Below are 21,975 nucleotides of genomic sequence, written 5' to 3' on the forward strand. Positions count from 1 at the left end.
CTCGACTCCCCAGGTCCCTCCTCTCCGATCCTCTCCATCTCCGCCAAGCTCTAACCCTGCACCATCTGGCCGCGCGGCCAGCTGGCTGGCACAGGGGCTCAAGCTGCTGCAGGATTCCTTCCGCTGCAGTGCCATCACCACTGCCCAGCCAGCTCCTTCCTTTGCCGGGTTGAAATTCGCTTTAACAGCACATTCAGCCTGAGCAGACTTCTGGCAAGTCTGACGTTCCCCAAGTACCCACAGCAGGGGAGAGAAGCGGAAGAGAATTGGGGAGGGCAAACTGATCTGACCTGGTGTGCTCCTCACAGGGCCCCAGGTCTTTGCCCAGACTTCCCCGGGACCTGGCAGCCCTCCCCACCCAAGACTTCTTATCAAGGTCCAGCCCAGATGCCCCACATTGCTATTTCCCCTGGGACTCCCTCTGTCACTCCAGCCAGAAGAGAGCTCTCTCCTCTGAGGTCTTGGAGGATGCACATGGCTCTGGGCTTGACTGCTTCTCCTCTGTGGTCCTAGCCACCTTAGAACCCTTATCTCCTTGAGGGGAGATATTTGGTGTATGGTTTGATATTTGGTGTATGGACTGAACTGTGCCCCCTCAAAATTCATATGCTGTAGTCCTACCCACAATGTGACTATATTTGCAGATAGAGTCTTGAAAGAAGTCATTAAGGTCAAAGGAGGTCATAAGGTGACGCCCTAATCCAACAGGACTAGTGTCCTCGGAAGAAGACACACCAGAGACACCTCCCGCCCCCGCTTCCCCATGTGAGCCCAGAGGAAAGGCTGTGTGAAGGCATGGCGAAAAGACAGTCACCTGCAAGCTAGGAAGAGGAGCCTCACCAGAAACCGACGCTGCTGGCACCCTGATCTTGGACTTTCAGCCTCCAGAACTGTGAGAAAATAAATTTGCATTGTTTATGCTGCCCAGTCTATGGTTTTTGTTATGGCAGCTCAAGCAGACTAATACCTCCAGGAACTCAGGGAAAGGGTTCTAGGAAGGGAACATCAACAGGCAAGCCATCCCACACATGCCCATGAGCCCTTCCTGTCATCAGTTCAGCTGCTCACAGGACTGAGCAGAGGGACCAGACCCAGTTGCTAGGAGCCCAGCCAGAGGGACGACCTGAGGCTGCCCCTACACCCTAGCCTTAAGGAGGCTGTGGTTAAATGTCCCCATCACGGGGCTAAGAATTTATAGGCAAGAAGGGAACAAAAGACCTGAGCTCCTCCTACAAACCAGCAGACCCTTTGCTGGGCTCAGCACCCTTCTGCAGATGGAATCCCCAAACCACCTTTCCAGAGAAGTGTGCTTCCCCCAAGTTTCGGACCAGGCAACCAAGGCTTGGAGAGATCAGGCAACTCACCCAGGTTGATCTTGGCACAAACATGGAGGGGGATGAAAAGTCACAGCTTCAGAGAGGCTAAGGCTCTTCCAAGCACATCCACCTGATGACAGGGTGAGGAACTCGTGGGATTTCGACGGCAGACCTGGAACACGGTCTGTGTTTTTGGGAGGAGTCCACTGTTCCTGAGTTTAAGAGAATTCTTCCCCTGCCAGAGCTGCTGGCCTGGACCCAGGCCTCCAGACAAAGAGAGTGAGTAATTCCATTTTAAAGGTGAAAAATGCTTCCGTTGCAATTATCACACAGTGTATCAAAGCAGTGGGCATGGTTTCCAGAAACAGGGGGAGGGGGTGGCTAGTGTGCCCGCAGAGCGATCAGAGCAGAGCCCTGGCATAGGTGGGGCTGTGCCAAACCTGCCCTTCTCCCAGCCTGGTGACCAATTAAACAGCAGGTTTGGAGAAGATGGCGATCGGGTGTTTGACTATTGAAAATCAGACTTGAGGGTCTTCTGTTTGATTCTTCTCAGATACAAAAGGAGACGACCGATGTGAGGGGAGGGTAAGGGGTAGATACTTAATGCCAAGCAGTGCGCATTCTCACAGTGCTCCCCTATGCGGGGGGGAAGGGGGGCATGTGGTGTGTGAGAGACAGAGGCCCTCCCTAGGGTCCTCCTTGTCCAAAAGGCAGAATACCAGCATTGTGGAATTTTCTGCTGAATCTCTGCAGCAACTGGGCCAGGTTAGACTGACTTATGGGCTGGAGAGACCATGGCAGAGCCCCCGTCACTCCTTTCTGCCTTTTGACTTTGTTTCCATCTCCCCCAACACCTTTCAGGCCTGCTCTGCCCCGCTCCAGGCCTGGGCCAGCCCTCCCTGCTTCCCAAGGAAAGAATATTACGGGAGAGGCACTTCCCTGGTGCTCCAGTGGTTAAGAGCCCACGGCCAATGCAGGGGACATGGATTTGATCCCTAGTCTGGGAAGATCCCACACCCTCCAGAGCAGCTAAGCCCGTGAACCACAACTACTGAGCCCACACTCTAGAGCCCGGGAGCCGCAACTACTGAGCCCCATGGAGCCCATGCCCTGCAGCAAGAGAAGCTACAGTAACCAGAAGCTAGCGCGCAGCAACCGGGGAGCAGCTCTGCTCGCCACGACTAGAGAAAGCCGGCACAGCAACAAAGACCCAGCGCAGCCAAAAATAAATAAGTCAACGAAATTACCAAAAAATGCTTACGACAAAAAAATAAATAAAAAGAATATTATGGGAGGTTGTAACTGAGCCAGTGATTATGTGGCTGGTGTGGGAAAGGGCTGCCAGGGAGCTGTGCCGGCCCCACCTGCAGAGGCCTCTCAGGAGAGGTCAGCAGCCCATAGACAGGCAGCTGCCTCGGGGGCCCGGCCCTGTGACGGTCTCAAGGTCCCAGGTCTTTGCACTCTTGTTCATCCTGTTTGGGACACTTTCTCTAGACCTTGAAGGGCTATTCCTTCCCACCTGGTCAGTGGGTTACCGCGTCTGTCACCTCCTGGGAAGCAGCCTTCCACAGCAACTTCTGCATGTGTTAGCCACTCAGTCGTGTCTGACTTTCTGTGATCTCATGGACTGTAGCCCGCCAGGCTCCTTTGTGTAGGAGAATTATCCCAGCAAGAATCCTGGAGTGGGTTGCCACTCCCTTCTCCAGGGGATCTTCCTGACCCAAGGATCGAACCCAGGTCTCACACACTGCATGCAGCTTCTTTACCATTTGAGCCACCAGGGAAGCCACCTCTACTGTATGTCTAAAACCCTGCACTACCATCTTATTATTGTCTCGTGATCTGAAATTATCTTCCTGGTTTGCTACAGACTTCTTCTCCTCTCCCCTCAGGAGAATGCAGGCTCCCGGAGGGCAAGGGCTGTGCACTTCTTGCTGCTGCATTTCTATTACCTAGGCTCCCTAACACATCCTGGGAGAGTTCAGCTCTGTTAAACTGGCCAACTGGATGAATCTCCACTTCTTATTATTACCCTATTGATAAAATAAATAAAACAATGGAACCCGAATACAACAGCCTTTTCCAGTCCATGAAGCATTGCATGAGTCACAGCACATTTTCTGCATTCAGTGGCTTAGTCTGGGTTATCCCCGTTTTACATGTGAGGCAACTGAGGCCCAAGGAGCCTGTGGATTTGCCCCAGGTCACAGGGCTGGAAGGTGGTGGAATGGGGGCTCCAACAGACCCAACTTCTATTCTCCTTCCACAGCACCCTAGTCTCGTCTTCCTGTGACACGCTCACACACACAGGCGCAGGTGTCCACGGAGAAGAAAAAGTCTGCACCGTGACAGAGGCAGTCCTGCGATTGTTTGCAAGGAGACACGTGTGGGACTGCAGGAGAGCGGCCTATGAAGGGGACGATTGCACAGTGAGGAGGTGGGGAGGTACCAGTATGAGCCACCTCTGCCCGGAGGGGCTTTTCTTTAAACTGAATTATAGTTGATTTACAATGTTGTGATAGTTGTTAGTTTCTGGTGTGCAGCAAAGTGATTTGGCCCCTCTCCTGCCTCTCTCTGTATATATACAATTTTTTTTAAACAGACTGTCTTTTATTAATTTACCATTAAATAGTTTTCAGTTAACACAAGAACATAGAGGTAACATTACAATTGCATTGTTATAAACTTAAAAGGCTTACGTATTTGTTTCATTACCAGGGACATATACTGGAACTAGGTTCCCCACAGATGATGCTAGACAGCTACTAGTCCTTTTATTTTGGTCTTATTAATAGAAATATAATGAGATTGTAAGTATAGGCCTCTTCATAGTTTCGTAGGAGTCAGAAGTTTTGCTTTCGATACTAAATAATATCTGGAAAACATGCTCACTAAAGTGTTTTTTTGAGAAGTTCTAAGAATTGGCCCAGATTCGTGTGATAGTCATTCTTTAAGCTGTAGTCACTGTGGGCCTCGAGGAATAACTCTTCCAAAGAATGGAAAAGGCACATGTATATTTTCTTTTTATACTTTTCCCATATAGTTTATTACAGGATATTGAGTAGAGTTCCCTGTGCCATACCGTAAGGGCTTGTTGGTAATCTACTTTATATATGCTGCTGCTAAGTCGCTTCAGTCGTGTCCAACTCTGTGCGATCCCATAGACGGCAGCCCACCAGGCTCCCCCTGGGATTCTCCAGGCAAGAACACTGGAGTGGGTTGCCATTTCCTTCTCCAATGCATGAAAGTGAAATCGAAGTTGCTCAGTCGTGTCCAACTCTTAGCGACCCCATGGACTGCAGCCTACCAGGCTCCTCTGTCCATGGGATTTTCCAGGCAAGAGTACTGGAGTGGGGTGCCATTGCCTTCTCCTACTTTATATATAGTTGTGTGTATCTGTTAATCCCAAACTCCAAATTTATCCCCTCACCTCCTTTCCCCTTTGGAAAGCCATAAGCTTGTTTTCTGTCTGTGAGTCTGTTTCTCTTTTCTAAATATGTTTATTGGTATCATATCTTAGATTCTACATATAAGTTCTATCATATAGTATTTGTCTTCCTCTTTCTGACTTACTTTACTTAGTATGATGATCTGTAGGTTCACCCATGTTGCTGTAAATGGCATCGTTTCATTCTTTTCATGGTTGAGTAGTATTCTATTGTGTATATGTGTATATACCACATTTTCTTTATCCATTCACCTGCCGATGGACATTTAGGTCACTTCCATGTCTTGGGTGTTGTAAATAATGCTGCTTTGAACACTGAGGTACATGTATCTCTTTCAGTTAGTTTTCGCTTTCTTCAGGTATATGCCCAGGAGTGGGATTGCTGGATCATACGGTAATTCCATTTGTAGTTTCTTAAGGAATCTCCGCACTGTTTTCCATAGCAGTTGCACCAACTTATTCTCCCACCAACAGTGTGGGAGGTTTCTCTTTTCACCACACCTCTTCCCGCATTTGTTGTTTGTGGCCTTTTTTTGGTAGCTTTTTAATAATGGTCGTTCTGAGCAGCGTGAGGTGGCACCACATTCCGTTTCTTTATGGCTGCACTGGGTTTTCATTGCTGCACACAGGCTTTCTCTCGTTACACGGGGCAGGGCGTTACTCTCCAGTTGCAGTGCCTGAGCTTCTCCTTGCCGTGGCTTATCTTGTTGCAGGGCATGAGCTCTAGGGTGTGCCCGCTTCAGTGGCTGGTGGTGTGCAGGTTCCGTAGCTGTGGCTCTTTGGCTCTAGAGCGCAGGCTCAGTAGCTGCGGTGCACAGGCTTAGTCGCCTCGTGGCACGTGGAATCTTCCTCAAGAAACGATCAAACTAGTGTCCCCTGCATTGGCAGGCAGATTCTTAACCCCTGGGCCACCAGGGAAGTCCTCATTGTAGTTTTGATTTGCCTTTCTCTAATAATTAGAGATATTGAGCATCTTCCCATGTATGGAAGGGCTGTTTTTAATTCTCTAAAAGCTAATTCTCCTTGTAAAAATGTTCTCAGCGTGTTAATATGTGTTATTGACTAGCTCTGACAGAACAGCATTTTTCCAGGCACTGAGAATGCAACATAAATAAGAGAAGATTTCCACCTTAGAGTGGAAAAGAATGAAGAAAAGAAACTTGGAAACCTGTCTCTTCTGCCATTGACTCATTGTTTCTTTTTTTTTTTCTCTCCTACTCTATTGTGGAGGGATCTTTTTCTCATAGCTTTTGTTAGATAAGAGATCTTCTGCCAGCTTTCAACTGGTATTCTGTGAGAATTGTTCCACATGAAGATGTAGTCTCTATGTGTTTTTTTGGGGGAGGTGAACCCCACATCCTTCTACTCGGCCATCTTGATCTCTACCTGATTCATTGTTGACTTGAGGAAGTCAGATGCTCTTTCAGCCCACTATACTATATTAAAAAGTCAGGAATGGATCTAATTTATTAGTGTCAATATGAATATTACATTTGCAAAAGGCCTCATAACTTTCAAAAAATTGTAAATATAATTATTATGTATATTACACTATAGAGGAAGTTTTTTTCACACCTTCATAAGAACGAGAAACAACTTTACTAGGCCTGGTTCATTACAAATTCATGAACTAATTCTGTAGTGAAACTTCGATTTAGAAACCCAGCCAGACACATGCAGACCCGTGGGGAAAAGGGGCTGTTGAGGCAGGGTTCACAGTCTCTCATTCTTAGCATGCTTCTTGGTTACCTGCTGGTTTGCAATAAGCAGTAAGAGGCATTAAAAGGTTAATATGCCATGGGTGCTTCTCTTCACCCAGACGTGAGCTCCAAAAGAATAGGTTGTTGAGTTTTTATTTACTTTTGCATGCCTAGCCCCTAGCATGTTTGGTATACGGTAGGCAAGAGAATATGTGTTGACTAAATAGATACAGCAAGAGTAACTATAAAGTCAAATCTTTGGTCCTGTAGACGCCTAGAATGGTTCAGAGAAAAGGCATCATGTGAAATCTGAAATATCACCGCTCCTTTCCGTAGCATCGTGGGAGCATGTCATGATCACTCGTGATGTCAGCCAAGCACATTCTGCTGGATGAAAAACTGCATTCAAAGATACTGTGGTTCTGCAAATGAGTCCATGTTTTGAGCTGAAATTTCAGCAAAGCATAGGTTACTAAAAGGGTAGAGTTTTTGACTGGTAGTTAGGAAAGTTTCCTGGACTCTGGTTTCTTACAGCTTGAATATTCTGGTCTTCACAGGGAAATTTCATAGTGGGCCCTTTGGTTCTAGTGAGAGTTAAAGGCTTAAAAAGTCAGCTCTTTTTCTGCTCCCCTGGGGTATCTTTAACATGAAATCATTCAATGGGAAAGCAGGGAGGCAGGGCCCACTCATCCATGTGGGGTGATGTCCCTAACTCCCTGGCACCTATACTGGCTAGCAGTTGAAGTCCCAAGCCAGATCACCTGGTTCTAATGCCCACTTCCTGACCGCGTGACCTTGGGCAAGTCACTTAACCTTCCTAAGTCTCAGATTCCCTGTCTGTGAAGGAAGATAATCAGAGCATCTGCTTTGTGGGTCTGTATTAAAGCTATGTATTAAAGCCCGTAAAGCACTTAGCACAGTGCTTGCTCATGGCAAACACTCAAGACGTGGTGACTCTAATACCCCTCCCCACCCATATGCGTAGAGGTCCCAAGTTGGAAGCTCTCATTGTGTGACTGAAGCTAAGTCTCTTGACCTTGATCTCAGTTTTCTCACCTGTAAAATGATGCCAGATAATTCTCAAATAAGACAAATCCTGCCCTTGACAGTTTGTATCAAATAAGTGATTATATAAGGTAATGGTGGATCAATGGTAAGATCTGGACTCAGGGCAGGATGATAAACACACATGCACACACACAACAGCTTTGTTCCCTGAATGCAGATGGTAGGAAAGAAAGATGTGTGTATAATCCAGTTTGTATTATCCTTGCTTTATTGGACACAGATCTCTTCAGAGTCCCTCCATTACTACCTTCTTCCCAAAAACCCTGGTCTGGAACTTGCTATAAAGGACAAGATGTTGTTCCTTATACTTTCTAGCACCAAGATAGAGACACAGCAACTTCCCTGGTGATCCAGTGGCTAAGACTCTGTGCTTCCTATGCCAGGGACCCAGGTTTGATCCCTGGTCAGGGAACTAGATCCCACATGCCGCAACTAAGAGTTTACATGCTATAACTAAAAAAAGATCCCCAAAAACTCCTGCATGCTGCAACTAAGAGCTGGCACAGCTCTTTTCATTGACTCCTTGGCTGCCTGCCTCCCAAACCCCTTCCACTTTTATCTGAGCCCTTTTTTGTGACCTGAGCTGACAGGAGTCCAAGCTGAAGTCCTAGGATTGCATGGTCTTTACACCTCACTTGTTGAACCTATCTCCTGAGTCACCCCTCCATTTCTGGTTAATATGCAACACCACACCATGGACCATGGATCTGGCTTCCAGAGTGGATACCAAGGGACAGGGCATGAGGTCTCTAAGTTCCTGTGAGATCATCTTGACCAACAGGAAGTGGGAAGCATGAGCAAAAATAAGTTCCTCCTCCTTTCTCCCCTCTGTGGGTTACTCTGTGTGTGTGTGTGTGTGTTAGTTGATCAGAAGTGTCTAACTCTCTGAGACCCCCATGGACTGCAGCCCACCAGGCTCCTCTGTCCATGGAATTCTGCAGGCAAGAATACCGGAGTGGGTTCCCATTCCTTTCTCCAGAGGATCTTCCTCACCCGGGGTTACTCTAAGGGGGGGGGGGGGAGTTCATCTTGTGCCCTGTCTGGAGAAAGTCCTCAAGTGAAAATGCTTGTCAAGCAGGCGGATGTTTCTCTTTTCAGCTCATTTTGAGGATCTTACCTCAAGACGTCAAGAGGACGGAAATGGTTTGCCAACAGGTTCCTAAGGGAGATCAGGATGGCTGGCACTACGAGAGCCCACCTCAGAGGCTCCTAATCTAGCCATGTGTGTGCATGTGTGTGTGTGTGTGTGTATACAGGGTTGGGACATCAGAAAAGGGGACTGAGCTGAGCTGTGGAGGATGAGCAGGGTTGAAGAAGTTGGGGAAAGGTATTTGTAGAAGAAGGACGAGCATGTTCAACTTCATGGAAGAAGGAAATGCGGTGGAGCAGTGGCTGTGTGGTTGGAGCAGAAGCTGGCTCAGGGGCTGCCAGCTAGGGTTTACCTAGCTGGAGGGTGCCAGACCCAGAGTACATGCTGCCTTGCACCCAAGAAGGACTCTGGAGTCCTGATTTAGCCTGCAGAGCTACTTCCCTAGCACCTCTGAGAAGTAAAGATGACCCCCAGCATCACTGCTGGCCCAGTCACACCCACACTCCAAGGCCTTGCCTCCTCCTGAGCTGCCTGATCCCTCTTCCCTTCCTTTAAAACCATTGCCTTCAGGAATTTCCTGGCGTCCCAGTGGCTGAGACTCTAAGCTCCCAATGCAAGAGGCCCCGGTTCCATCCTGGTCAGTGACCTAGATCCCACATGCCGCTCCAAAGAGTTTGCATGCCCCAACTCAAGATCCCATGTGCCGCAACAAAGACAATCCCGCATGCTATAGCTGAGACCTGGTGCAGCCAAATGAATAAATATTAAAACAGAACAAAACAAAAAAACCTGTTGCCTTAGCCTTGATCCCATCCTTTTTATGGGACTCTCAGCACCAAGAACAGTGCCTGGCACATACTCACGGACTGTTGGCCTAAATCACGGTGAAGTTAGTCAAAGATCTAGTTTTTAGTCTCAGTTCTGCCACGAACACCTGAGACACTGAAAGACCCAAGCCAAGGCACGTAACTTCTCTGAGCTTCAGTTTACCCATCTGGAAAATGGGGATAATGTTCCCCCATCTCCCCTTCATTAGTGAGGATCATAAGACAGAAACGGGACTGGTCCTCTAGGGTGGTAGGAGATGCAAGCCCACTGCAGATCAAGACATCAGCCTGGGAGTCATCAATAACAATTGCTGATAGTTTTGCTGTTAATAATGACCTACTTACTTGAAGGAAATCCCCTCTCCCTTTCTCCAGGATGGTTGCTCTTGTCCTAACCCAGTTCCATGACCTGCCTGAAGATAAAGCCAGGCTTCCTCCTCCATACCCCCTTGTCTCAGAGGTTTCCTAAGACCTCAGAAGGTCCTTCAAAAGTCTGACCCACATTCTTCCTGTTGCAGCTCTGCCCCCTCCCCTCCTCATGTAAGAGCAAAGTCCTGCGTATGAATCTTCGACGAGCCTGAGGCCTCATCACATTATAAGGCTTATTCTTCTGAAGTTGATGTTCCCACTGCCGCTGCCAATACAGAGCGAGAGACAAGAGAAAGGGTGAGGAAGGGAAGCCCCAGTCTGGAGTGAGGGCGTGGAGAAAGAATCAGGAGGGATGGAGATAAGACAGCAGCATACCCAGACACACAACGACACAAACACCACACCACCACCACCTCCAGCGCCTGGCTTCCGGGGGAGGGACAACTGTCTTACGGCTTTCCATGACGCGAGTCCTCCGCGAGGGCTAGGGCTGTGGGTGAGGCGACATTTCCTGCCCCAGGGGGCTGGGGTGAGAGGAGAGATGAGTTGCTGAGTATGCACACCTTTTGAGAGCCCATACACACACACACTGCTCCAGGGGCTCCTTTCTCAGGCTGCCCCCCATGGAGTTTCCCCTGGCCCAGATATGCCCCCAAGGTAAGTGTGAAGTTGGAGAACGTGGTGGGAGGGAACCTCAAGACCCCCACGACCCCTGCTCTACTCCCCTCTGGGCCTAAGCTCCCACCTCGGAGGTGAGGGGCCACAGCCTGGCCACACGCCTTGCCACACTCTGGCAAGGCTGACTGGCAGGAGGCCCACAGCCCCTGCTCCTCCACCTCGGGTGCCACTTCCACGCAGCCCTGAGGATAAAGGGGACAGGGTCAGCTTCTTCGACAGGAGAGAGGAGGAAGCAGGAGAATGAAGTGGGGTGGGAGGCAGAGGACCCTGCTCCAGAAGAGGGGCCTTCACTGAAGCAATCTGCCTCCATTCCCGGATTCCGGAACTGCTGGGCCAGCTGGCTTCCCTGCGCTCCTCCCTGGGCCCAATTTCCCAGACAAGCGCCTCTGTCACCTCAGCCCTCTAGGCCTCCTGGGCTCCTTACTCCTCCTCCCTGAGAAACAATCTCCGCATCCCTCCTGCATTTCTCCTGCTGTCATGACTGTACCTATCCTTCAGGTTCCCCATGACTGGACTGCCGGGGCCGCAGGGGAAGTGGAGGGCCTGAGCCTGAGCCTGGGAGAGTGGTGGGAGGCAGAGAGAGACGCAGGCCCTGACCGAGAAACCTCTCTGTGCTAACAGGGAGCCGAGAAGCCCCGGCCATAACCTTCAGCACCTTCCAGCCCCTGGGCTTGAACCGCAGGAGCTGCCAGGGCCCGGGCTTGCTTCTGGGACCACGACTCCAGGCCCCTGAGGAAGCCTGGCCCAGCCCCAGGGGCCCAGCTGGCCAGGCTGTGGTGAGTGGAAATCTGCGGGGTGCAGCTCCCTCCTCTACTCCTGCCCTCCCCCGGGGGTGGGCTTGCAGGTGGACAGAGGCCAAAGCAGGAATGAGCAGGGGCTGCCGCCATGGCCGGGGGCCCAGAGGAAGGGCAAGGAGATGAGGAGCACCTCCTCCAGTTGCTGAATGGCCCACTCGCTTCTCCTCTGTCCCTGGGAAGCTCAGGGTGAGTCCACAAGTGATGGGTACAGTGGACTCCAGAAGTAGGCGTCCACAGCTCGGTCTGCGGCCTGCATTTGCCCATCCTCATCTCAGTCCTCCTCACCCATCCGTCAGTAGGAAACCCTTCCTGTGAACTAGCTCGGTCCCTCCTACTGTATGTAGGGCGAGCCCTTCCTCATTCTGGCCTCTGGTGCTCCCTTCACCCCTCAGGCCAGGGAATGCTTTCTGTCCATCTGGAAGGCCCCACTCCCATTTAAGCACAGTTTAACAGCTCACTGCTACTGGAATAAAGACCCACAGGACCCAGAGGGAAGTGGAAGGCAATTCCCTGGAAACAAAAACAGCTTGAGCTAAACAAGTCAGGCGTTGGGAAGGACTTTCTGGGAAACGATACCCTAAAAGAGGCAACTGGAACGGGGACAGGGAGCTTTCTCCACAAGTCGAAGAGCGAGGAGGTGTAAGGATAAGGAGGCAGCAGCTGCCTTAGAGTCAGAGGAAGGGCTACTGATCACGGCCGCCTCTCCACTCCTTGAATTCTTCTCTCATGCAGGCACCTCTCCAGGCCCCAGCAGCTGCCTGCAATCCAAAGGATGTTGGGAAGGAGGAGGTGCCAAGGGAAGAAGCTCTGTTCCTACAGGCCGAGACTCGGGCTTGGTTCCAGAAGACCCAGGCCCATGAGCTCCTACAGCACGGGGCGGCCCCCATCTGGTTCCACGGTTTCATCACCCGGAGGTGAGTCACAGAGGAAGAAACAGGCTCAAAGCAGGGCAGGGGCCAGTCCTGGGTCCTGCCGTCAATCAGGAGTAGATTGAGGCTACAAGCCAGGTTATGACTCCTGGAGGTTCTGAGGCTACTTGCTAAGGCAGCTCTCCTGGGGAAGACCACCGAAGAGGCACAAGCCCAAAGCCCCTACCCCTCGCCTCCACTTCCCTCCTGTCTCTAAGGCTTCTAGTGCTCATTCTCCTCCTCGGCCTCCGTCTCTCTCCCTCCATGTCTCCCTCCATCTTTACCTCGGGCTTTCTCCAGCCCTCTTCTCTGTCTTCCCTCCCTTGCAGTTCCTCCCTTCTCCTCCACTTCTCAGCTTCACTTCTATATCTATCTTTATGCTTACCTCCTCCATGCAACTTGTGACTTCTGAAGTCTAGAAATCTAATACCATCCCGGTTGCTGCTGCCACAGCGCTGACCCCCTGAACTCCCCACTCCAGGCTGCCCTTCCAGGATGGGGCCAGGAGGAGGATGCAGGGCTGGGAGGTCTCTTGAGTGGAACCCCTGGTCCGTGTCCACGCCCAGTCCCTGCAGCGCGAGTACTGGAGTACGGTGACCACATCCTCTCTCTCCCGCCTCCACCCTTCTCTGTCCACTTAAGCAGGCTTGGTTGGGCAGGGGTCCCCTATGAGAGCCGGGGAGACAGGAGGTGAGGCTGGAAAAGTCTGAGCAGCCCTCCGTGTCTTCTCCATCATCCTCAGAGAGGCCGAGAGGCTGCTGGAGACTAAGCCTCAGGGATGCTACTTGGTGCGTTTCAGTGAGAGCGCCGTGACCTTTGTGCTGACTTACAGGTGAGGGGCCGGCACTGCGCGGGGGGTGTGGGGGTGGGAGGCAACAAGGAGGCGGGACTTTGGGCTAATCAGGGGGCGGGACTTGGTGCTGAAGAACGTGTGAGGGGCAGAACTTCATGATGACCCCCAGCAGGGGCGGAGGGGTCTAAGCCCAGCCCCCAGGCTACTAAGGATGGGAGACCCCGCGCATTCGGGAGGATAGAGATCACGCCTCGTGCTGGTGTCCTGGCCAGAAAAAGGGAGCAGATCTGATCCTGCCTGGTGTCTCCAGGAGCCGGACTTGCTGCCGCCACTTCCTGCTGGCCCAGCTAGGGGACGGGCGCCACGTGGTGTTGGGCGAGGACAGCGCCCACGCGCGGCTGCAGGATCTACTGCTGCACTACACTGCGTGCCCGCTCAGCCCGTATGGGGAGACGCTTACCGAACCCCTCGCCCGCCAGGTACGCCATCCCCACCCTGGCCCCGATACTGACACTGACCCTGACCCCGGGGACCCAGGCCAGGGCCCCCACCCCCACCCCACACAGCACTCAGGCCGCAGGACCTCGCCAGGCACTTTCCTATTCCCACGGAGGACGCAGACATCCCTTTTCCACACATCTCCGCTGGTTGCCCTTCCAGAAATATGCGTGCTGGTGGAGGGGTCCTTGAGAAACCAGCTCAGTCACACAAAGGCTGGAGGGACTGGGAGTGGTCAGCTAGGCCCAGAAGTCATTTGTTTTTGTGGTTTTATTTTGGCCTTGCTGCCCGGTTTGTGAGATCTTGGTTTCCCAGACCAGGGATTGAAGTCTGCAGTGAAAGCGCCAAGTCCTAACCATTGGACCAGCAGGGAATTCCCGGGGCCATTTGTTTTTTAAATTAAGAGATATTTACCGAGACAAGACAGATGGGTGTCAAACCCACAAAACTTACTTACCAGCGGCAAAGACAAATAATAGGAATCAAGTGTGAGAGTGTGATGAGAGAGGAAATGCAGAGTGGTGTGCCATTGGGCTCGCATGGTGGGGAGCCATGTCAGACAGTGCCTCCCCCAGGACGTTCAGGCAGTTCTGAGGGCCCACTCTGTGCCAGTCATTGGTCTGGACACTGGGAAATAGCGCCAAACAAAATTGGCCCAAATGTCCCTACCTTCATGGAGCTTTCAGTCTAGTGACAGGAGACAGACAATGAATGCGTAATAGATGACAAGCAGAGAATACAGAAACAAGGAGTGACGGAGTTGGGGTTATTTTACACAGGGACTTTAGGGAAGGCTACTCTGGTAAGAGGACATTTGAACAGAGGTCTGAATAAAGTGAGGGGGAAAGGCATGCAGATAACTAGAGAAAAAATTCTCGGTAGATGGCACAGCAGGTGCAAAGGCCCTAAGGTAGAAGGATCCTTGATGTGTGTGAATAAGAATAACAGCACTGAGGAAGCTAACATGAGCAGAGAGGTAGAAAATGAAATCACACGGGTGAAGGGCTGCCCGGTGGACTCTTGTAGGATTTGGGATTGTATTCTACATGAGATGCACTAGGCACTTACAAGCTAAAGAGTGACATGATCTGGAAGTTTGGAAGGGGCATAGATAATCAGATGGAGGCCACTACAATACTCCAGGAGAGAAGACAGCAGCCTGGACCATGTTGGTAGAGGTGAAGGGGTGGGGAGGTAGAACACTGGGTCTGTTTGAAAGGTGGACCTAAGAGGGTTTTTGCAGGATTGAGTGAGGGATGTTAAAAGATGGGGTTGTATTGACTGAGATGAGGAAGGCTACAAGAAGACTAAGTCTGGGAGAGATGGGAGATCATGAGTTAGTTCAGTTTTGACATTCATGGTTTGAGACATTCATTCAGTATCCAAATGGAGATGTCAGTTAGGCAGTTGCAATAGATGGACTGGGATTTGAGGACAGAAGTCTAGTTTGGAAATCAACATTTGGGAGCCATCAGTATGTAGATGGATTGATTCTAAAGCCTTCAGGAGGAAAGAAATCTCAGGAATGAGCATAGATGGAAAAGAAAAGATACCAAGTCTCCAGCATTGAGAGTTTGCAGAAACGAGGGAGAACCTACAAAGAAAAACCACAAAGAAAATTGAGAAGGAGCAGCCAGAGAGAAAGGGGAAGAACCAGGAGTGTGATGCTCTAGACACCAAGCAAAAAAAAATCCATCAGGGAAGAGCAGATGCCAGAGGGTCTAGAATTAACCATTGGATTTGGCCAACAGAAGGTCATTGTTGACCTGGGCAAGAATAGTCTCCTGAAGCTTGGTTGGAATCCGTTCAAAGAAGTTGTTAAGGGACTGTGCCTAGCAATAACTACTGTATGGAATTTTGTGAGGAATAAGCAGAGACCTGAAGATTCCTAAGCAGTGGGAACAGGATGTAGGAAAGACTGGTGGACAGGGGAGCCAGCTGGAGTTGTGAGAACCAAGGGCACAGCTGTCAGAGACCAAGCTCTATGACCAGCCCTCAGAGGGTCTTGTCACTCACATTCTCTGGAGTTTGGGCTTTATCCTGGAGCAACGGGCAGCCATGGAAGGATTGCTAGAGGAACTTCTGCAGGTTCATTCTGCTCACGGAGTGGAGAATGGGTTGGCAGGGCAAGATAATGCAGGAGGAGGTGATGGACTTAGGAGGCCTGAACGGGATCAGCAGCTGTGGGCAGGGAGAACGTGGGCAGATGTGAAGATATTTAGGCAGTAGAAGGAGCAGGGCTTGTGCTCCATAAGATGTGGGGAGGAAGGGAGGGAGGTGTCCGGGTTGACTCCTAAGGTGCTGCTGTTTCAGCAGCAGGGTAGAGCTGCTTTTTTTTGGCTGTGCCAGGTCTTAGTTGCAACATGTTAGATCTAGTTCCCCGAATTAAACCCAGGTCTCCTGCATTAGGAGCGCAGAGTCTTAGCCACTGGACCACCAGGGAAGTCCCAGAGGTGCTACATTCATAAAGGGAATGCTAAGACCTCTTAGGGGGTTAGGGCAGGGAAAAAGAATTCTGATTTGAATCCATGCAGTAAGCGCCTGAACACCGTCAGATGGAGACACGCACTTGGCAGATTGCAGAAAAATTAGAAAAGCCCTATGGGCTGAGCCTCCCAAAACTATCACACATGTGGAGAACATTCGTGAACCCAGTGATAAATGCTGAGCTAAAAGCACACCTAACATGGGAAGGAACCCTATAAGGCTCATCTCCCCTGAGGCAGTGTCTCTGTCCCTAAAATATCTAGCTGTTAGCTGTATAATGTACTCCTCTTGCAGCTGCAGTAGTAAACATGGGCACGGAAGTCTTGGAGATCTATCCCCAAGCTGAAAAATTTTAGGCTAAAGACTTGTAAAGTCTGGTTGCAGTTTTACAACCAAATGGTGACTGGTCTGGGCCTGTGTTCCAGATGAAGTTAACTTAAATGCTAAATATAGCCTGTGATCAGAGCAACTGTCCCACCTCCCAGTCTCCTTGCCATCTCCATGCCCTCTGCCTCACTTAGAAACCCAGCGCCACCCAAATTTCCCTGCTGCACCCCCACCCCGACATTCCCCACATGGACCAGATTATTTTGCCCTCCTTGGATCACCTGTCCACTCCCACCAGCCATCCCTCCGGCACCACATCCCCAAGGCCTCTTTCTTCTCTCCACCCGTCCCCACCCCGTTCTCCCCCTCTTCCCTTCCCCCCCCCCCCACCCCCGCAGACTCCTGAGCCCGCAGGACTGTCCCTAAGGACCGAAGAATCAGACTTTGGAAGCAAAAGCCAGGACTCACCGTTTCAGTATAGCCCGATTCTCAAAAAGGAGCGAAGTATAGCCCGCACGCAGAGAGATGGATCTGGGGAGCCAAAGCAGGTATGTGACCCAAAGCGCTGGGAGAGAAGGCGGGGTCTGAGGGAGGGGCGGAGCCGGGAGACGAAAAGGAGGGCGCGGCCTGTGTGAGGGGGCGGGGCCAGTGGGGTAGGAAGGCGGCCTGCAGGGGGCGGAGGCTCAGCCTGGGTTCCAGCTCTGGCACTGCCTGGGTTAGGGTGACCCACTCTCTGCCTTGGCATCACTAACTCAGTGGACATGAGTTTCACCAAACTCTGGGAGATAGTGAAGGACAGGGAAGCCTGGCGTGCTGCAGTCCACGGGGTCGCAAAGAGTCGCGACTGAACAACAACAATTCTCCTCCCTTCTCGCCTTCTCTCCTAGCCCTCCCAGTCGCCCAGGCCCAAGCCGCCCATCCCCGCCAAACCTCAGCTGCAGCCCGAAGTCTACACAAGCCCTGCTCCGAGACCTCGCCCAGCCCTGCCGCCCAAGCCCTCCAACCCCATCTACAACGAACCTGATGAACCCATCGACTTCTACGCCATGGGCCGTGGCAGCCCTGGTGAAGCCCCCAGCAACATTTATGCCGAGGTGGAGGTGAGGGAGCCTGATTCAAGGAGTGAGGACCCGCAGTGCATCCTCAGGCATGAAGTCCTACGGAAATGCCAGTCCAGGCCTGTCCTAGGCAGCCAGGTAAATGGGGGTGCAGGGAAAAGTGAGACCCCTAAGAAAGACTTCCTGAAAGCTAGATTGAGAGGGTGGAGAACGTGTTCAGACTGGATGTCTAGGTCAGGGTGAATGAAGGTCAGAGATGGGAAGAACAGAGCATTGATACTGCCAACATCCCTCTTCCAGGCCCCTCTGTATTTGGAGTTACTGAGACCTGCCTCCCCTGTGTCAAGTCCCCACCCTCTCCACTTCTCAGAGAAAGCAGAGGGCCCTGCAGGTCCCCTCGGGCTTCGCCCACCTGCGCCTGTGTCCCTCTCACCAGGCTGGCCCTCTTCAGAACCCCCTGAGATTGACCCCACCCTATGGCGGGAATTTTGGCCTCCACCTTGCCTCTCCTCCCCAGTCTGAACTTGGGCCTCTCTCATTCTGGCCCCCTCCCCTCAGCCTTGAGGGCCCTGCCTTCCTGAAGAAGAGCACCTGAAGATAAGCTCAGGGGAACGGGTGCCTGCATGTCCCCTCCTGCACATGCCCCCTCTCCTGCAATCCTCACACCTGCCTGGTCTTCTCACTGATCAAGTGAGATCTTGTTTCTTTAGACTGTAGCTCCCACCCAGTCCCTCTGCCTCTGCCCCCTTCTTCCATTCCCCGTCCCAATGCTGGCACCTCAGGCTCCCCCTCAGCCCTTGTGCCTGCTCACACTTATCCACACCCCTGACTGCCATCCTAGAGCTGATGTCAGCAATCTACGTCTCTATGTGAATTTCTCTCCAGGCTTCTGCTTAGCTCCCCAACATCTCACAGCCTTCTGGACTCAGCACAGCCAAGTATCCTCACCTGCCTCCCCTGATTGTTCCCTCCTGTGTTCCCTCTCCCAGTTGGTATCTCATCCAACTATTCAAGCCGGGTTCACAGGGCTGCCTTGACATCTCTCCACTCTTCACCCTCACTCCCCTATAAGTACTGATTCCTGCTGGGTCTTTTCCTAAATATATTTTTCCTTTCCTCAGTTTTAGCTCCCATCATCTCTCATCAGGACTTTCCAAGAGCTTCTTATGTGATCTCCTGGCCAACAATCTTGCCACTTCTGATCCACTGCTCCAAGAGTCAGAATGGTCTTTCTAAAACAGCTACCAGGCCCACAAAGCTCTCCATAATCAGGTGGGGTGGGGAGCCACCCCCTTGGTCTTACTACCAGCTACACCATCCACCCTGAACTGGTCACATTTCTCCAAACTCATCAAGTGATTTCAAACCTTCCAAGGTTTTACACACGCCATTCCCTCTGCCTATAGCTACTTCCTACAAACGTACCTTCCTACTGCCCAGCAACCTTCTAATCCTCCTCCAGCTTGCCCACCCTTCCCAGCTTCTGCAAAGACTTCCCTGACCTCACCACAGAAGCTTTCTACATACCTGTCACGTCACTGATTGTTGATACCCATACCCCCCTCCCCCAGCAGAGTATTAGCTCCCTGAGGGCAGGGATGGGACTTGTTCATCCCGTTTCCAGAGCACCAGGCACAGTGCCTGGCAAACAGCAGGTGTTCAGGAAATGTTTGTTGAATGGATGAGAGAGGTTTAGACTTCCTCTTTGCAGGCCAATTTCTGTTAAGATCAGAGGCTGCAGGTTAAGTCTAGGAGGCAGAAGGTAGAGGGTATGACCTGGGACCATCCTTCTTTCCACAGAATCCAGGTGGCCAACAACTGCATTCTGAGAACTCCGTGGCTGAACAAGGCCCTACTGTGCCCCACCAGCCCCTACCCCGCTGGGGGCACACTCTCCCCCACAACCTTTCTAGACAAGTGCTTCAGGACAGAGGACAGGCATGGCTCCCCCTGGGGCCTCCTCAGTAGCTGGTCTGAGCTGGGGAAGGATAACTTGGAACAGCGGGTCCAGAGACCTTCACACATACCCAGCCATCCTTCTCAGGAAATGTGAATGAAACAAACTGTAAGTGATCAAAGCTGGAAAGGACCTCAGCCATCATCTATTGCAAAGACGGCGAAAAAGTGTCACCTTGGATGCCAACTCCAATCCATTGATTGTGGCTGCCTAGAGCACTGCTTTGGAAAGGATGCTAAGGTCATATCTGAACTCAGCAGAAAAGAACGCCGTGATTGATTAGTGATGTCTGCCATGGGTGAGAGAAGAGGTGCAGCACCTCCTTTGCCCTTACTGATCAAGTCCAACTCCAGCTTTGTTTTTAGAAACAAACCCAGAGAGGGATGGTGGCTTAGTCAAGGTCAAGGACTAGAACCCAGGCTTCCTGATTCTTCTGTTTAGTGCTCTGTTCTGTACCCCACTCTACTAACTCTTCTCCATGGGAAATGTCTGAGATTTCCTCAGATAAGAAATCTGGCTGCTTTCCAGAGTTCTGTTGCATGGGGGCCTGGGTGCTGGTTCCCTTCCTCCAGATCCCAGCTTAGCCCTGTTCCCCTAACTGGTCTGGGCCCACACAAAGAAACCTGGAGGCAGGAGGAGCAAATGTGGGGTCTGCTTCCTTTCAGGGACATACCCTCTGGTTCCCTCCCAAGAATCTCCAAGAATCCAGTGGCCCAGTGCTTGCCTCTAAGGAAGAGGGCTAGGAGGGCCCTGCTGCATCCCACTGCCCTGGTTTCCCCTCCTGGAGTCTGATTTCCTTGGCCCTCAAGCCTTTGAGTCTGGGCCCTGGTCCAATGCTGCTGCTGTCTGAGGGATGGTTTGGCGAGAACAGATGTTAGAACTTGTTTGTTGATTCTTGTCTGGCTAATAAATCATCACCAACCACCTCCCCCAACAGGGATTCAAGTACTCCAGGCTCCTTCTGTTCTGACACTCTTATATTGTGGAAGGCAAGTTGTCAAACGGCCATCGCAATCGGGGGGCGAACGTCCGGTGGTTGAAAGATACCTGGGCAAGGGTCACAGATCTATGGGCTGGGGGTGGGAAGACACCAAGCAAGGGACACAGACTGCTCTCTGAAAAGTATTCCTTCCCTAACGGGTGGGCTAGGCAGCTAGCCAGGGGCAGAGGGGTGACTACATCGCCTGGGGGCTGCCAGGCAAGAAAGAGGGGCAGGGAGGGGAGTGGTTGAAAGGTAGCCCCCACACCTCCTTCCTCAACCCCCCTGCCAAGCACAGGACTGGAAGGGGGAGGGGCATTCTTAACCTTTGTGTGTGAGCCCCTTAGAAGGATAGGGGGCCCCTTTGCAGCGGCTACCCCCTCTTGGGCTTAGGCCTCCCCTGTTCCTCTTATGAGGCTTCCTCTTCTCTCCCAGACCCACTTCAGGGCCTCTCGCCCCTGTGGCCAAGCTCCATACTCTAAGCTTCAACCACCTAGAAGAATCTGTCTTGGGTTGTCTTTTTGTCTCAGATGGGGGACTCTCTGAGGCAGGGCTGCGTCTGCCCCTGGATCGCCCTGAGGACTCAGAGCAGAGACTGCCCCCCACCCCCACCCCGGGAACCACTCACAAGGCTTCTGGTACTCCTGTGATCCCACCCTGTTCTTACCCTCATTTCTAGGACAGTTCAGTCAAGACTCTCAGTGTCCATCAGGGTCTCTCTCCCTCCCAAGGGCCGCTGTGAACTTGCCAGAATCACAGAAGTCCCCCAGACCCCTCCCTGAAGACACATTCCCTAGGTCTAGGTGCTGCCACCACCATGCCACCCCCAGCCTGGGGCAGGGCCAGCCCCAGTGACTAGTGAATTCCCCTCCTTTCCACTCAGTGCTAATCAGCTCAAGGAGAAATACAGTTGCTGAGTCAACAGAGTGGGGTTCCACTTCCTTCTGTCTATAGGTCTAAACTCCCTCCTGAGCAAGAGAAGAGGTGGGAGGGAAAACGGGGTGGGCGGGGGTGGGGGGAAGATGGGGGGTGTGGAGGGGAGGGGAGGGGAGCAGATGGCTTTGGGGAGAGGCTCAAAGTGCAAGAAAGGTCTTAGATTAGACTCAGGGAGTCACCTGGTGGCTGATTGCTTGTGGCAGCAGAGGAGGTAGAAAAAGGAGAGGCTTGCTGTATAGCAAGAGCCGGGAATCAAAGTCAGCAGATGAGATTTCCTTAGACTTCATGACAGAACAGGATGGGCAGGCTTGGGGAGGGGACAGGAATGCCTAGTGACCCACTCAGTGTCTCTGAAGGAGCAGAGCCTGCTTTAGGAAGGGGTGAGTGCTCCTCTCCGCTAGGGGCAGCTCAGCAGCGCGGGTGGGGAGACCCTGACCACCAGCATTGCCAGGTTTCTGCCCTGCTTCTTTGCTAACACACTGCCCAACCTTTAACAGGGAAGATTTTTTCTGCGCCACTGTTCCCTACATTCCTTTGAAATGGAAAGAATGTCATATTTGCCTATGGGGCTGCTGTACTGATCAGATGAGACCAGGCAAGCAAGGGGCTTGGCAGAGCAGGACTGTGGGGCTAGAAGGGACTTCGAATCCTTTGTGACTGACTTTTTGGTTCAACCAAATGAGAAAATGAGTTCTAGAGAGGGGAAATGACAGGGAACTGGAGGTAGTCAGGGCGGATC

The 21,975-nt window shown here is 51.8% G+C and overlaps 1 protein-coding gene across 1 annotated transcript; it reads left to right on the forward strand.

Moving 5' to 3' along the window:
• The first annotated feature begins 8,545 nt into the window (after positions 1-8,545).
• SH2D2A (SH2 domain containing 2A) lies at positions 8,546-20,261 on the forward strand. Its single transcript, XM_027529834.1, has 8 exons — positions 8,546-10,475; positions 11,118-11,272; positions 12,026-12,207; positions 12,944-13,033; positions 13,305-13,473; positions 16,705-16,854; positions 17,194-17,502; positions 19,165-20,261. Exons 1-8 carry the CDS (start codon positions 10,442-10,444, stop codon positions 19,330-19,332), a joined length of 1,257 nt encoding a protein of 418 aa, XP_027385635.1. The 5' UTR covers positions 8,546-10,441; the 3' UTR covers positions 19,333-20,261.
• Positions 20,262-21,975: the final 1,714 nt, after the last annotated feature.

The sequence above is a fragment of the Bos indicus x Bos taurus genome, chromosome 3 (assembly GCF_003369695.1).
Source record: "Bos indicus x Bos taurus breed Angus x Brahman F1 hybrid chromosome 3, Bos_hybrid_MaternalHap_v2.0, whole genome shotgun sequence".
Classification (NCBI taxonomy): domain Eukaryota; kingdom Metazoa; phylum Chordata; class Mammalia; order Artiodactyla; family Bovidae; genus Bos; species Bos indicus x Bos taurus.